The sequence below is a fragment of the Lagenorhynchus albirostris genome, chromosome 5 (genome assembly GCF_949774975.1).
Source record: "Lagenorhynchus albirostris chromosome 5, mLagAlb1.1, whole genome shotgun sequence".
Classification (NCBI taxonomy): domain Eukaryota; kingdom Metazoa; phylum Chordata; class Mammalia; order Artiodactyla; family Delphinidae; genus Lagenorhynchus; species Lagenorhynchus albirostris.
Window position 1 is genome coordinate 59,790,365 of NC_083099.1, and position 15,735 is coordinate 59,806,099.

A 15,735-nucleotide genomic window follows, 5' to 3' on the forward strand; every position below is an offset into this window, starting at 1 on the left:
TCTGAAAGGACCCGTGGATAAAAAGGGCCCAAGGTAGAAGTGTAATGACAAGTACGAGACACACATTTCAGTACCACCAAGGAAAACATCCCTGGGTTATCAGATTTGTGAAAGGTACCACAGTGTGGAGGTTAACAGCGTAGAACTTCGGGTTTGAGAAAGATCAGTTTTCTCAGCCAGCATGTTGCTTTGGGCAAGTATCTTAACCTCACTGAACTTCAATTTCATTACTTGTAAAATGTACTTTAATAGTAACTACTACTGGGTAAGGGGGAAATGCTTAGCTCAATGCTAGCACATTGTAAACAGTCAATAAATGTTAATAATACACAAGCATTTTGTAAGAAAATACCATTAAAAGATGAAGGCTCTCTTACAGATCATCATACTTGCATCAATTACCATGATCTAGAGCCCTCATAAAAAAGATGACTTTTTTACCCAAGAAAAATGGTAGGTTTGCCTAATGGCTTTCAGTGAAATATGGATTCTTCTACTTGAAAAAGGTAAGCCTAGAGAAAATAAAACATTACTATGAAAGAAAAATGTGGTCTGCTGTGCTCCTTAGTATTATTGTAAAGTGGTATCTTAGAAACAGGTATGCTGTGTTTGCATTAAACACTCAAAAGTGTACCTTCAACATGAAGTTTTCCTTTTTAAAGTTAATGCTTGATTGCCTTTGGGCATATCTTCTATTCGTCTGAAAAATTTGCTTTTTAGTTGATAATATCTCTTCCTTAATTAAAGCTCTTGTTCATAAACATTTTTTGACTAGTCCAAAGGACTGAAATAAAAGGCTAGTAAGCCAAAATACAATTGATCCTCATTAGCGGATTCCTTATTTTCAAGTTCATACCTCCAAAGTCAACAATCACGGCGATTTCCTGGTTGGTTGTGGACATGCAAAGTGTGAAAATGAGTCACCCGGTACCTACAAAGTTATGCTCTGCCTTGTTTCAGTTTTCCTACTGTAAATAAGCATCCTTTTCATGGTCCATTTAATGCCAAGTTTTTTGCATTTTTGTCCTTTTTATTGGTGATTTCACTGTTTAAGATGGCCCCCAAGTGTAGTGAAGTGCTGCTGCCTAAGGTTCCTAAATGCAAGAAGGCTGTGATGGATTGGCATGAGTTATGATGTTATTGGCTGTGAATTTAATGTTAATGAATCAACAATATATATTAAATAAGATGTCTTAAACAGAAACACTTGTAAACAAGGTTATATATTCACTGGTTAACAAAAATATTGTGACCAGAGGCTCACAGGAAACCCCTATGAACAGTGGTTCAGGATTCACTAATTTAGTATTCTCAGTGTCTTTATACAACACAACTACTTTGAATAACATGAATCAGCCGTACCTTCATACCCCCTTGTCCCTGGAAATAGCCAAGTGCTTCGTCATACTCTAAATCATGGCAAATGAACTTGATCAGATTTTGAATGAGGAAATGGGATGGAAAATAAAAGCAGATAAACCTCCATTTTGAAATGTCCCTAAACACATTCCAGTGCTAAATATGACCACCTCCATTATTTTGACCTTGAAAGTCTTTGTGTTCCCCATTAACAATTAACTTTAGGAAGATTTAAGAAAGTTTAGATTGTAGGTAGTAGTATTTATCATCTTAGAACTGAAAATTAAGTATTCTGGCTGACCACAAAATAGCTATCTTAACCTCACATGTTTTAGGTAGGTCCTCTGGTTATCCTTAGATATTTTTTGTTAGACCAATAGCTATTTACCCTGAAATGTCATTTAAATATATCAGTGTATGAATTATCGAGTCCTTCGTTATATTTTGATAACTGAGAGCTTTTCCGTTTCACTAATTGTGTTTTAACAGATGTGAAACTTGATTATGTAAAAAAATAACCAATTAAAGTAGTTTATAAATGGTCAGTCTCTTTAAGGGGTTAGCTAAATAAAATATACATACTTTCTTGATTAAAAACAGGACTTGTATTCTCAAATCTTTATCATACTGTTACAGTTTTTACTGTATGAAATCGGAAACAATTCAGATTTATCACTGACAAAGTGATAAATACATACCTAGATCAATTTCTCAGGTTAAGTTGTGGCTAAATTCACTTTTTTTTTTTTTTTTTTTTGCGGTACTCGGGCCTCTCACTGTTGTGGCCTCTCCCGTTGCGAAGCACAGGCTCTGGACGCGCAGGCTCACCAGCCATGGCTCACGGGCCCAGCCACTCCGCGGCATGTGGGATCTTCCTGGACCGGGGCACGGACCCGTGTTCCCTGCATCGGCAGATGGACTCTCGACCACTGCGCCACCAGGGAAGCCCTAAATTCACTTTTAAGTTCAAGGTTCTAAGTGGCTGGGGGAGTCCTCTGTACCTTGAACAGCCACCTGTCTTAATGAGATGAGCCCCTACTACAACAACCTGTGCTAATTCCATCATATTTATCACATTGTATTTTAATTATTTTCACATTGTATTTTAATTATCAGTTTATCAATCTCCCATCAGATGATTGGGGATTCCTTCAGAGAGAGACTATCTTGTTCACTTTGTCTTGACATAGGTACCAAATTACTTGACAAATGAGTAACAAACACTTCAAATGGCATGCACTTATCCATAATCATGGAGTATTAACCTACAAATATTCTATAATCCGATTTTAAATCCTCAAATTTATACCAAGGCTTTCATTTAGCTTATGTTAATTTTTAAAATGTGTAGCTTTGAGGCATTTTATTATAAAAAGCTGGTACTCATATACATAAATGAATAGGAACTTAAAATTCATCATACATTTACTTCATTTTTTAGCTTGACCTTCTAGTAAATCTTTAGCTTCATTGATTTTGGCTGCTATATAAGGAGATCCTCCTACAGGAAGAAAAAAAAGGAATAGTTATAATATGGACTCTCCAATTTCTGCTTGGTGAAAAGCTATTCTCTTGCTTCAAGAATTCCTATGCTTATCTAAGAGGTGAAATGAGCAGAAATGAAATTCTGACTTTTTAAAATAACTATGACACTGGAACTGGATGACCAAAAACATGGTTAATATATTTGACCAATGGGAGGGAGATTTCCACAAAAAATGGCACCTTCTGAAAAAGCTTAAACTGATAGAAATAAAATTTTAAAAAATTCTCATACTTATGTGACTTTGAAATAGTGTAAGTTACCTTTTCATGACGATCACAAGTCATAAACACCAATTTATTGTACTGTGTTATTTTAAAACCATGAAATTTTCAGAGGTGCTGAGCTTAGTTGGGAAGACCCCACTTTGCTTTATATCCTTTTCCTGTTACCAACAGTCCCTTCACGATGTCACCTACATCTCCTTTCCTACTGAACTGCAGCAGTGATTTGAGTGATTCTCAAAAAAGTGTGGCCCTCAGACCAGCAAGCACCAGCAATCAGTAAAAAGCTTAGTTAGGATGCAAATTTATGGGCTCCACCCTAGACCTACAGAATCAAGAGCCTTCCAGTTAGTATAAGCTAAGTTTTGTAAAAGGTTATGCAGTCAGATACCAAACAATTACAACCCTGTTTAAACTCAAAACACTCTTTCTTAAAGAGAGGCTTCTCCTGTAAAGTAAAAGGACTTAAACACTGGAATGTGGATTTTGTGGTCTACATTTGGTATTCCATTTGATCTTTCAACTCAGCCTAGGCTGCTTAGAAGTGTATCAGAAACTAATACATCCTATAGGTTTCTAACTAGGTAACCACTAGTTAAAAGGTCTAAATGTATAGGAAAAAAGTTAAAAGTTTTATTAGTTTCATTAACTGAAATTCAACATTTTCCTTAGGTAAGAATGTAGACACCCCCCACCCCAAACAGTAGTAGTAACAGTATTTGAGACTCACTACTGTAAGTCACATCACAACTGCAGATCTCAAAACACAGTTAATGCTTATCACTACTTCCAAATTATAGTAGTTACTAGATCTGCTCATTAGTCTATAAATTTTTCACTCAGAACTTACTCTTTTAAGATACCTAAACAAATGGATCCAGCCTGGGAGACAGTGCTCACAAACAGATCTAGGCATTTCCCTTATAATAGCCAAGAATTAGATACAAAATTATCCCACTAATAACAGTTACTCCAACAAAATGTGTTAACAATAGTTTAATGATACTTACCCTTGTCTGGGTGATTTAAAAGCATAATTCGTCGATGAGCATCTCTTATTTTTCCCTTATTGGCAGTAGGGCTAATTTAAAAAGGAAAAGGTATACTTCAGAGTAGATCTGGGTCACATTAAAAAACTATATAAAGGTCGATTAAAAATTGTGAAACTGAAAAAAAACTGAAACTGGAGTAAGTCAACACAACAGTATGAAAAGCTATTTGGGAACGTCTAACACACTAGGAAGATTAATATTCTGAATCACAGAACTAAACAGAGCTCCTTAGAAAAATAAGGCATTCTTAAAAATTTAGTTGAACTTTTAACCATTACAACAATCCTTTTATCGAAAAGTATGTTTAAGTATTTGGAAATGAAGGCAGAATTTCATCACAAAAAAATCTGTTACTCCGTTATAGAGAACAATATTGAGCACTGTGATTATCTGTTGAAAAATCTACCTTCAATGAGTTAAAAAGTACTCGTGTCATTAGACCTTCTCATTGGACTTTTGTAGGGAATGTTTAGATCTTAAAAATGTAATAGATGGAACGTCCCTGGCAGTCCAGTGGTTAAAACTCCATGCTTCTACTGCAGGGGGTGTGGATTAGATCCCTGGTCAGGGACCTAATATCCCGCATGCCACACAGTGCAGCCAAAAAAATAATAAAAATTAAAAAAAAATGTACACAGTAGAATAACTCTCCTAATAAAAGAGAGAAGGTCTTTCTTACACTTGCTTATAGCTCTAAATTTGGAAGAAAAATACTAAAAATGTGAGAAATTATTTTACCTTACACCTAGTATTAATGCTGCTTCCCGTTTTGTCATTTTGGGTTCAAACCCACCTCTGTAATAGCCACCACTGAAGGCCTGAAAGTGGAAATACATTTGTAAGAAAAGATGATCAAAATAAACTGAAAGGTGCTAAAAAATGTCTATAAATGTTCATAGAACCAGCGGAAAAACTAAGACACTTCAGAAAACTAAGTGCAATTCCTATGGTATTTTTTTTTTTTTTTTCCCTGTACGTGGGCCTCTCACTGCTGTGGCCTCTCCCGTTGTGGAGCACAGGCTCCGGACGCGCAGGCTCAGCGGCCATGGCTCACGGGCCCAGCCGCTCCGCGGCATGTGGGATCTTCCCGGAGCAGGGCACGAACCCGCGTCCCCTGCATCGGCAGGCGGACTCTCAACCACTGCGCCACCAGGGAAGCCCCCTATGGTATTTTAACTCTATAAATAGCAACAAATATTTTATTGATCATTAAACATCCATTCCCCCCCCCAACCATCTAAACTGTCTTGAAGATACAAGACAAAATAACAGTGCCTTAAAGCCAGTTCTTCTGGGAGTGAAGGGAAGAGTATTCCAAGCTAGCCATGTTCTAGATAAAAATTTGATCTCAGAATATGACTACATGTTTTAGAACAAGTGCTTTAGAGGATTCAGAGATCTTTTGAGACAAGTGGTTCAAGGACATTTTGAGGTTCAAGGCAACTACTAAAACAAGACTTTAAGATATATATTGAGAAAATCAGGCTATTAGATCCACTGACCTTGGTATGTCAGAAATTATACTGGTAAAACCTACCATTACTCTACTACTCTGTCACATTCAATCATAACAATAAAAAGCAATACTCTACAGGTTGTCAAAATCATATTCATTCTGAATTTTGACCACAGAATGTATGATCACATTCAGTCATACTCTAGAGCCCAATTAACTGAAGTGTTACCCAAGTAATCTCTGTTAGGGAGTGCCAGAGCCACACAGTAAAAATGGATCACTTCAGACCCCTAGATCCCTCTGTGTTTGTGATGCAGAGCAAATGATGCTGAAGGTAATGGTGTATGAACACCAAAGTGATATTAACTTTCATGATACTAAAACTGTTAACACCTCTTCCCCAAATCTGTCACACGTAACATTTGATTCTTTAGGGTAGCACCATTACAAAGCTCAGAACTTCTAAACCTTCTTTGCGGGAAGCAAGAGAAGGGGTCCAAAGCAATCACTTAGAACTTCATGGATGTCTGGCTCTAGGCTTCATACACAGACAGTAAAGAATTAGCAAAAATGGTGAATAAGAAGCCTTACAGATTTTGGTAGACTTTGAAAAACTTGTTTTACTTGAGGCTCCATATGCTTCATGGCTTGCAAAGCGTAACGGCCTAAAAACAAAAGCAATAAAATAAAAAGTCCGCAACCTCCTCTACTTCAGTTCTACCCCCAAACCATAAACAAACCTGCAAATCCTGCAGCAGCAATGGTCAGTCCAACTGCTACCACTGTACTGGCCTGGTAAAGGGAAGCAGAGTAAATATTCATTTCTCCCATTCTCACCCTTCCCTATCATGCCCATTCTCCCATTCCAACTTATTACAAGTTTTATTTCAACGGGAGAAATAACTTTTAGGATGAAAATTTTCTGCCCAATGATCCTGCAAATTTTATATCCAATGCATTTAAAAGGTATGGGATTTTTCACTAAGGAAAAAAAAAGCAAGTCGATTTGCTTATTTACTTATACAACAGTGAAAAAGATAATTCCCCTCCCCTTGAAAACTTCTTTCACCTCCGGGCAAGTGAAGTCACATTAAAATTCAATCAAGAGCAACGGAAATAAAGTTTCTGCCAGAGAAGGGAGAACTGTTTACAGAGGATTCCTGTAAATTCTGATTCACCGTTAAACGTAGGCTTAACTAAGAGACTAGCTTCTCATAGCACCTTCGGCCAAATATGTTCAGGAATCGAGAAGAGGTGTGTCAGCAAGAGAAAAGGGGAAAGACAGAGCGATGTAGAGAAAGGGCTGCGAGGATGTGTTAGGGGACCAGCAGGTATAATCAAATGCGTTTCCACTAACCTCCGAGCCCCATGGACGGCAGGCACAAAGGCCCGAGAGGGGTGAGGCAACAGCTCTGTGTCCCAGAGGGTGACTCTCCGGGGCGCTACACCCCCAGCTCTGAGTCGCATTAGGGAGACATCTGCGGCTCCTCTCCTCCCAGACCTTGAGCAGAGGTTAAGGCCTGGGCCTGAGATCGCCCAAGAGGCCGGAAGGCGGAACTCACCATGGTTCCCGCTCGGCTCCTCTGCTTCCACCGGGAGCGCGGTACATCCCACCCCACCAGCTCTACGCCTCTACCACAAAGCGACGCGGTCACCACCAGCATGTGCAAACCGCCCAGACACGGGCGCCCCAGGAAATACGGCAGTGGCGGCCGTAAACTAGGCCGGAAAACTGTCGTAAAAGGGGACAGCGGACGGGAATGAAAAGGTCGCTCAAGCCGTGGGCAGGTGGAGAACACGACTTCGGATTGGTTGGTGGGTGGGCGGATCACCTCCGTACTGGGCTCAAAGGTGGGGCTTCTTGTTTTATCCTTTGCTCCTGGGCCTAGAGTATTTGGAAATTCTTTCGGAGAACGGTATTGATATCGAAGGGCATGAGCAAATACTGTGTAGCTACACTCTGAACGTTTTTGTTTTTTTTTTTGTCTGCATCTTAGCATCTCCATTTGGTATTTATTTTGTTTATAACTGGCAAGAGTAATGAATATTCTTAAACATGCCGTAACAAGTCCACCATGAAGCCAAATAAGTATGTAGCGGCACAGTATAGCAAAAAGATGTTCCAGAAAATCAAAGGAGCAAACCACATTGTTTCGAGGGTTCTGTAGCATTCATTTATTTAGAATAATTTGTTTAAATATGTGACTTGACAGGAACTTGTGTGAATGTTTGGGGTTTGGTTTTGTGGAATGGAATTACTACTTAAAGGACAGTTAATACTCTGATCATGGGATCTCAAAATCACCACAACTGAAAAATGCTATTTAAAATTTCTCCCCTTCTCAAAGTAAAAAGTAGGGTTTGGTTTTGCCTTTACAGAGTATCAGTTTCATATATCCCTACATAAAAGGAGAAGAGAAAAATAATGGAGACAGTAATGGAAATTTTACAATGTGATGTTTGGATGATCAAAATAAATTTGGAGTTAATTCCCACTTCGAACTTACAAAGTATTAGGAGTCTGTTTACATTGCAATGATATTCTGCTTTGATGAGGTCATTGGTTATTAGACAAATATGTGAATTTGTTGGCTTTCTTTTCCTCATGTAAAAAAAGATTCTGCGTTTGGATCTCCAAGATAGCCATGAGATTTTTGTAATGAAATTTATTGTCAACAAACGATCCAGCACTAAGACCCTAGTGTTAAGTGTACATCTTCCTCTTTTGCCCCCTTTTATCTAGTTTTTAACCCAACAACTACAAAAGAAATAATCAAGTGGGACATAAGACCTTGGGACCAAAATGGCCAGAAAAAACTAGACTGCTACGTTCAAAACTTCCCGTTATGTATAGTTTTGATATATACAAACTATGATATGCAGCTTGCTTGAGGAACACAAACCTAGCCTCAGGAAACCAGTGGTGGACAACACAGGGAGACACTTGAAGTGGAGATGGCTCTGTTTTTGGAAGCAAATCAAGCTAAATGCACAACCTGTCTCTGTCACTTACTAGTTGTGTGAGTTTGGACAAACTTGTCCAAAAAGAATAACTATTCCTGACTCTGAGTTTTCTCATTTGTAAAAGAAGGGTAATGCTGGCTACCTTGCTAAATTTTTGTAAGGATAGAGATGTACGTTGTGTGTTCTATACATAATTATCACTCAGTGTAGCTGTTATTATTATGAGGGAAGTCAGAGTGCATATTGGTGTGCAAAGGCCTTCCCAATTCTCATGACACTTCACTCATGGTGGCAAGCCTAGTAATCCCTTCCCTACCAACTAAGGGCATGGAAAGAACCCTTAAAAGCAATTTTTAAAAATATCTATTAACTGGGACTTCCCTGGTGGCACAGTGGATAAGAATCCACCTGCCAATGCAGGGGACACGGGTTTGATCCCTGGTCCGGGAAGGTCCCACATGCCTCAGAGCAACTAAGCCCGTGCATCACAACTACTGAAGCCCGCACACCTAGAGCCTGTGCTCCACAAGAGAAACCACTGCAAGGAGAAGCCACTGCAAGAAAAAGCCCGTGCACCCCAACAAAGTGTAGCCCCCACTCGCCACAACTAAAAAAAGCCCGTGCGCAGCAACGAAGACCCAATGCAGCCAAAAATAAGTAAAAAATTAAAATCTTAAAAAAAAATGTCTACTGACTGATGAATGGATAAGTAATCACTCCTTATTTCTTCTAGCTTATGGTGTCTGCTAGCATACCTTGACTTGTGACAGCATAACTTCAATATTCAAGGAGGCCAGTGTCTTGAAATCCCTTTCTACTCTGTTTTCACGTTGCCTTTCTCCTCTGTGTGTAGAATCTCCACTGCCTCCCTCTTAAAGGATACATATAAGTGCATTTAGGGCCCACCCCTATAATCCAGGATAATATCCCCATTTCAAGATCCTTAACTTAATCATAGCTGCAAAGACTTTGTCATATAAGGTAATATTCATGGGTTCCAGGTTTTAGGACTCGGTATCTTTGGGGGCTATTATTTCATCTACCATAGAGAATAAGAGAAGACAGAAGAGGAGACTAGCAGGGACAAGAGAATGAGAAAAGACTCAAGCACGTATGCTCAATTTCTCCTCCCACATTTGTCAACCAGGCAAATCACTTCTTGGGGAGGAATAAGTGAGAGATGAGAGGAAGTAGCTAGAAGTACTCTTGAATTGTGGCTTTCAAACATTTTCTGACCATAATTCTTAGTAAGAAATATTGGGTTGGCCAAAAGTTTCGTTCATTTTTTTCCTGTAAAATGGCTCTAGTAGTGCTTCGTTGTCTTTCTTTTTAAAAAAAATTTATTTATTTATATATTTATTTTTGGCTGCATTGGGTTTTGTTGCTGCGCTTGGGCTTTCACTAGTTGTGGCGAGTGGGGCTACTCCTCATTGCGGTGTGTGGGCTTCTCCTTGCCGTGGCTTCTCTTGTTGTGGAGCACGGGCTATAGGTGCTCAGGCTTCAGTAGTTGTGGCATGCAGGTTTAGCAGTTGTGGCTCGCCGGCTCTAGAGCACAGGCTCAATAGTTGTAGTGCACAGGCTTAGTTGCTCCGTGGCATGTGGGATCTTCCTGGACCAGGGCTCGAACCCGTGTCCCCTGCTTTGGCAGACGGATTCTTAACCACTGCTCCACCAGGGAGACCCTGCTTAGTTATCTTTAGCTTCATTTGAAACAATTTTTTTTAGATTGTATGTGACAGCTGTCATATCAGTATGCATTGTAAAAAAAAACTTATCAAAATTGGTGAATTTTTTTTTTTTTTTTTTTTTGCGGTATGCGGGCCTCTCACTGTTGTGGCCTCTCCCGTTGCCGAGCACAGGCTCCAGACCCGCAGGCTCAGCGGCCATGGCCCATGGGCCCAGCCGCTCCGTGGCATGTGGGATCCTCCCGGACTGGGGCACGAACCCGTGTCCCCTGCATCGGCAGGTAGACTCTCAACCACTGCGCCACCAGGGAAGCCCAAAATCGGTGAATTTTTCTGTAGCCATTTTAATATTGAAGATGGAAGAAAAAAGCAACATTTTTGGCATATTATGCTTTATTATTTCAAGAAAGGTAAAAACAACTGAAACACAAAGAAGGATTTGTGCAGTGTATGGAGAAGGTGCTATGACTGATCGAATGTGTCAAAAGTGGTTTGCGACATTTTGTGCTGGAGATTTCTCGCTGGACAATGCTCCACATTCGGGTAGACCAGCTGAAGTTGATAGCGATCAAATCGAAACATTAATTGAGAGCAATCAATGTTATACCATGGGGGAGATAGCCAACATACTCAAAATATCCAAATCAAGAGTTGAAAATCATTTACACCAGCTTGGTTATGTTAATTGCTTTGATGTTTGGGTTCCACATAAGTTAAGCCAGGGTGGAGGGGCGAGACCTTCTTGACTGTATTTCCACATGCGATTCTCTACTTAAACATAAAGAAAATGTTCCGTTTTTAAAACAAATTGTGACGGGTGATGAAAAGTGGATACTGTACAATAGTGTGGAACAGAAGAGATTGTGGGGCAAGCTAAATGAACCACCACCAACCACACCAAAGGCCAGTCTTCAACCAAAGAAGGTGATGTTGTGTATATGGTGGGATTGGAAGGGAGTCCTCTATTATGAGCTCCTTCTGGAAAACCAAATGATTAATTCCAACAAGTACTGCTCCAATTAGACCAACGGAAAGCAACACTCGATGAAAAGCGTCCAGAATTAGTCAACAGAAAACACATAATCTTCCATCAGGATAACTCAAAACCACGTTTCTTTGATGACCAGGCAAAAACTGTTACAGCTTGGCTGGGAAGTTCTGATTCATCCACCGTATTCACCAGACATTGCACCTTCGGATTTCTATTTATTTCGGTCTTTACAAAAGTCTCCTAATGGAAAAAATTTCAATTCCCTGAAAGACTGTAAAAGGCACCTGGAACAGTCCTTTGCTCAAAAAGATAAGAAGTTTTGGGAAGATGAAATTATGAAGTTGCCTGAAAAATGGCAGAAGTAGTGGAACAAAAGGGTGAATACGTTGTTCAATAAAGTTCTTGGTGAAAATGAAAAATGTGTCTTTTATTTTTACTTAAAAACTGAAGGAACTTTTTGGCCAACCCAATATATTTTACCTTCTGACCCTAGGAAACAAATACACAGTTAAATGCGTGTGCGCACGTACACACGCACACACACACACACACACACACACACACGCATTGAATTTAATGTGAATTTAAAGGAAATTAATGTTTTTGAGACAATACTTGCACTTGCTTCATGAGATGCGTGCTGGTCTTTTCTACTTCTTAAAAAAAATGCTGTGAAACCCATTAAGTTCACAGCCCACTAATTGGTCATGATCTGAAGTTTGGAAAACATCACTCCATAAAAATCCACCTTTGGAAATATGATGCCAGGCATATAAAAGTTGTTTTTTTTCCCCTAAAAACTATGTGCCAGGCACTGTGCTAAATGCTTTATATTGATTATTTCACTTCACTCCACGACAGTAATATTTATTTGTTTTGCAGATGAGGATATTTTGCCAAATACATTTGTTTTCCCCTCCAGATCCCTTCTCTACTGTTTTCCATTCTGCTCTGTGTCCCAGAGGAGCACAGGAGGCTAGGAGGATGACCTTAATGGACTGCATCAATGGGCCCCCCTTGTCTTCTGGCTTGGGGTTCAGTTATGCCTGTGATCAGAAGATCGGAAGGCAGGAGGACAGTGAGTTCATGGTCTTCATTTCTCCATTTTCCTTTCTGATGGTTGCCAAAGGCTGGCTGAGTTTTTCCACTGAAGAATGCAGTTCCTGTTGTGTATCTTCAGGTAATTACTCCCACTCCTTTTTTTTTTTTTTATGTATGTCTAAGGATAGTAATGACTCCATTGGCCTCCAAAGCCATGCTAGACACAGGACACTTGACCATCATTTGCTAATTTCCCTTAGTCCTGTCCACACCTTCATAAAGGGTCCTTAATTAAAATTTCTTCAGTTACTCTATTGGGGGATGCCATCTGTTTCCAACGTGGATGGTGACTGTTATAAGAGGCTACTGCAATCAAGTAGGAGATGATGGTAGCTGTGGAAGTGGAAAGAAGTGTCTGGACTCCTGCTTATATTTTGAAGGAAGAGCTGAGAGAATTTGTTGATGGATGAGATATAGTATGTGTGTGAGAGAGAAATGATTCAAGAGTGACTCCCAAGCAGTAGGCTTGAGTAGCTGGAAGTCTGGAGTTGCCACTTAATGGGACTGGAGAGACTTCAGGAAGAGCAAGCTGGTGGTGGGAGCTTTTGTTGTGTTGAGTTTGAAATAGCAACTAGATATCTAAGGAGTTTCAAATAGGCATTTGGATATTCAAGTCTGGTGTCAGGACAGAGGTCTGAGAGTCATCAGCCCATAGATAGTCTTCAAGGCCATGGAACAGATGAAATCATCCATTGTATGAGTGGAGAGAGAAGAAGAGGTATAAGGGCTGTGCTTTTGTACCGTTCATATTTGGAATTTGGGGAGATGATGAAAAGCCAGAAAATTAGATTTAAAAAGCGTTGCCAGAAACTAGGTGACTGTGGTGTCCTGGAAGCCAAATGAAGAAAGTGTTCAATGGAGGAATTGTATAAAATACTGCTAATAGTAAAATAAAAGAACAACTGAGCATTGGCTACTAGAGATCTTTGGTGATACTTATGAGAAAAGTTTCTGCAACACAATTGGGACAAAAGTCTGATTGGAGTGGATTCATGAGAGGATGGGAAGAGAAAGAGTGGAGATATGGATTATAAGACATCTCTTTCAAGGAATTTTGCTGAAAAGGGAATTAGAGAAATAAGAAATTAGAGAAATCAGACAGAGAAGCAGTATAAGGAGAGTTTTTTTGCTTTTTTTTTTAAGATGGAAGAAATAAAAGCATGTTTATCTGCTATAGGAATGAACTTACAGAGGGAAAAATTAGACAAAATTCATTGAATTATATAATTTAAGAATGAGAAGGAAATGTAGAGACCCTTTCACCCTCAACAGCTTTGTTTTATAAGTGAGGAAACTGAGCCTCAAAATGGTTGACTGACTTTTCTAAAGCCCTGACAGAGTCTAGTAATTGCTCACCTTTATTGTCCACTTTCCAGATGTATATAATGTTTGGGTCATGAGAGGGTCATAGAATTGCCTTTCTCTATATTTCCTTACCACCCTTAAGGAATTTGCTCACATCTGGGTCAATGGAGTCTATGTTCCTGACTAGCAGCCACTTAGCCCATAGAATCTCTTGTAGGCAGCTGCTCACACAATGCTATATGTAAAACTAAATGTCACTCAGTACCTATTTAGTTCCCTTCCCTTCTCCTTCATTCCACCCCTTTTTATCTTCTTCTTTTCCTCCTTACCTTCAGTGATCCTACCATGACCTGACAATCTACCAATGGGAATTCATCCTATTTTTCCCTGTTTGGAAGTGAATATTCTTAGTAAATTATCATACTGAGCTATGATCAACAGACTCTTTCATGAAGTGTTTTAAGAGATCCTTTTGCTATTATAGCTAATAAAAGGAATGCTCTAATTCTGGTGCAGAATGGAAGGAAGAAAGGAGATATTTAGAGCAAGTGGGATGGAGGACAGGCCTGGGTAGGAATATGAGGGCCTAGGGCAGTGGGGAAGTGGAGGGGATGCTGGAAAGTCAGAAGGGAAGGCTGAGGTTCAGCCACCCTTTCCTCCTGTCGGCCTTATCTGCATCCAAGTCAGGTGATCCCACCCTGCCTTGTGGCTATTGTAAAATAATTTATAACTATTTCTCCTGTGATTTTCTTTCCTTTTTCTTCAACTTGTTTTATTTTTTCCTTGCTGCATCTGTTTTAGTCTGACATCCTACTTTCCTTTCTAATCACAAGAACTGTTGTCCTTATAAAAGTCCAGAGCATGTGAGTGGAGGGCCAATCAGAGAATTGCAATGTGTCTGACCAGAGTGACAGCACCCAGAAGGCATGTATTTCTGGATAAAGGCTCTGCTATCTTCTCAACCTGTGAGGGAGGAAAACAGGCATTCAGGATTTCAGCGGAAAGTTGGAAATTGGGGTGGACTAGACGTGTCTTTTCCCAAATGGAGATTTCCCAACCAACTGCCATTTCATTCCACATTGCACGTCTTTTTCCACTGCTTTCTCAGTCATTTCCCCCCTTCCCTAGCCCGAGTTCCACTTGTATGCAGCAGCTTTATGCATTGAATAAATTGATCCCTCCCTGCTGAGCTGTCAGCAAATGGAACTGACCAACAGAACAGTCTGTGTAAGTATGTCTTGTGCCTGGGCTAGACAGACAAGTGCAATTATTTGATTGCTGGAGATTGCCACTAAATGAGGGTGAAATAGTGGGTCTGAGACTTGTTGGTGAATATTATTAATAATATAGTGTCATGAATTAATAACATAGTGTCATGTGAAACAAAGCTACACTAGAAAGTCTGTCTGAAATCCCATTTTAAATCACATTTTCAGGGAGCTAGCTGGTAGACGATATGGGAAATAATAAAGCAAGGTGTCTTTAAGCAGCTGGTTGGGAGTTTCAGTCTGACCTAGGCTGAAGTTAAGAGAATCTGCATTGCTGTCATGAGTTTTTTGGTGGCTGGAGTGAAGCATGGGATTCATCTCTGGCTAATTGTCATAAAAATTACACTAATATAGTGCTCCACTATGAAAAATCATCTTCATTCTCATCATTAGAATCCTTGAAGGGAGGCCACTGCAAAAACTGCATGAAATTCTTTCTGGCAACTGTGATGTCCTCAGTTACTGCATAGTCCATTTCCTTAGCCCACCTACCACAGACAACCCTTCCAGACTCCTCCACTTCTCCCTTCATAAAACTCCTAGTCATGCCAAATGGGATCTGTCACCATTATTCTCAGATGTGTCCTGAAGTCCACTGCCCCTGGGCTTGAGTAAAAGTAATTCCCTTCATTCCAAGTGCCCTTCCCCAACCCCAGCTCTGTCCATCAGTTGAAGGCCTAGATCAAATGTGACTTCTATGAAGCCTTCTTTGTTCATTTGTCTGGAACAGGTGTCCACAAACTTTTTATGTAAAGTAACAGTAAAATTTTAGGCTTTGCCACATGCA

General features: G+C 39.8%; 1 protein-coding gene across 2 annotated transcripts; it reads right to left on the reverse strand.

Moving 5' to 3' along the window:
• Positions 1-1,204: 1,204 nt before the first annotated feature.
• On the reverse strand, positions 1,205-7,348 carry DNAJC19 (DnaJ heat shock protein family (Hsp40) member C19). Of its 2 annotated transcripts, none has more exons than XM_060150071.1 (6): positions 7,197-7,348; positions 6,375-6,426; positions 6,226-6,299; positions 4,917-4,996; positions 4,137-4,207; positions 1,205-2,860 (listed from the first exon to the last, which is right to left on the reverse strand). In XM_060150071.1, exons 1-6 carry the CDS (start codon positions 7,296-7,298, stop codon positions 2,790-2,792), a joined length of 450 nt encoding a protein of 149 aa, XP_060006054.1. In that variant the 5' UTR covers positions 7,299-7,348; the 3' UTR covers positions 1,205-2,789. The 2 variants fall into 2 exon arrangements, with proteins under 2 accessions (XP_060006054.1, XP_060006055.1); XM_060150072.1 differs by having other exon boundaries at positions 6,992-7,334.
• Positions 7,349-15,735: the final 8,387 nt, after the last annotated feature.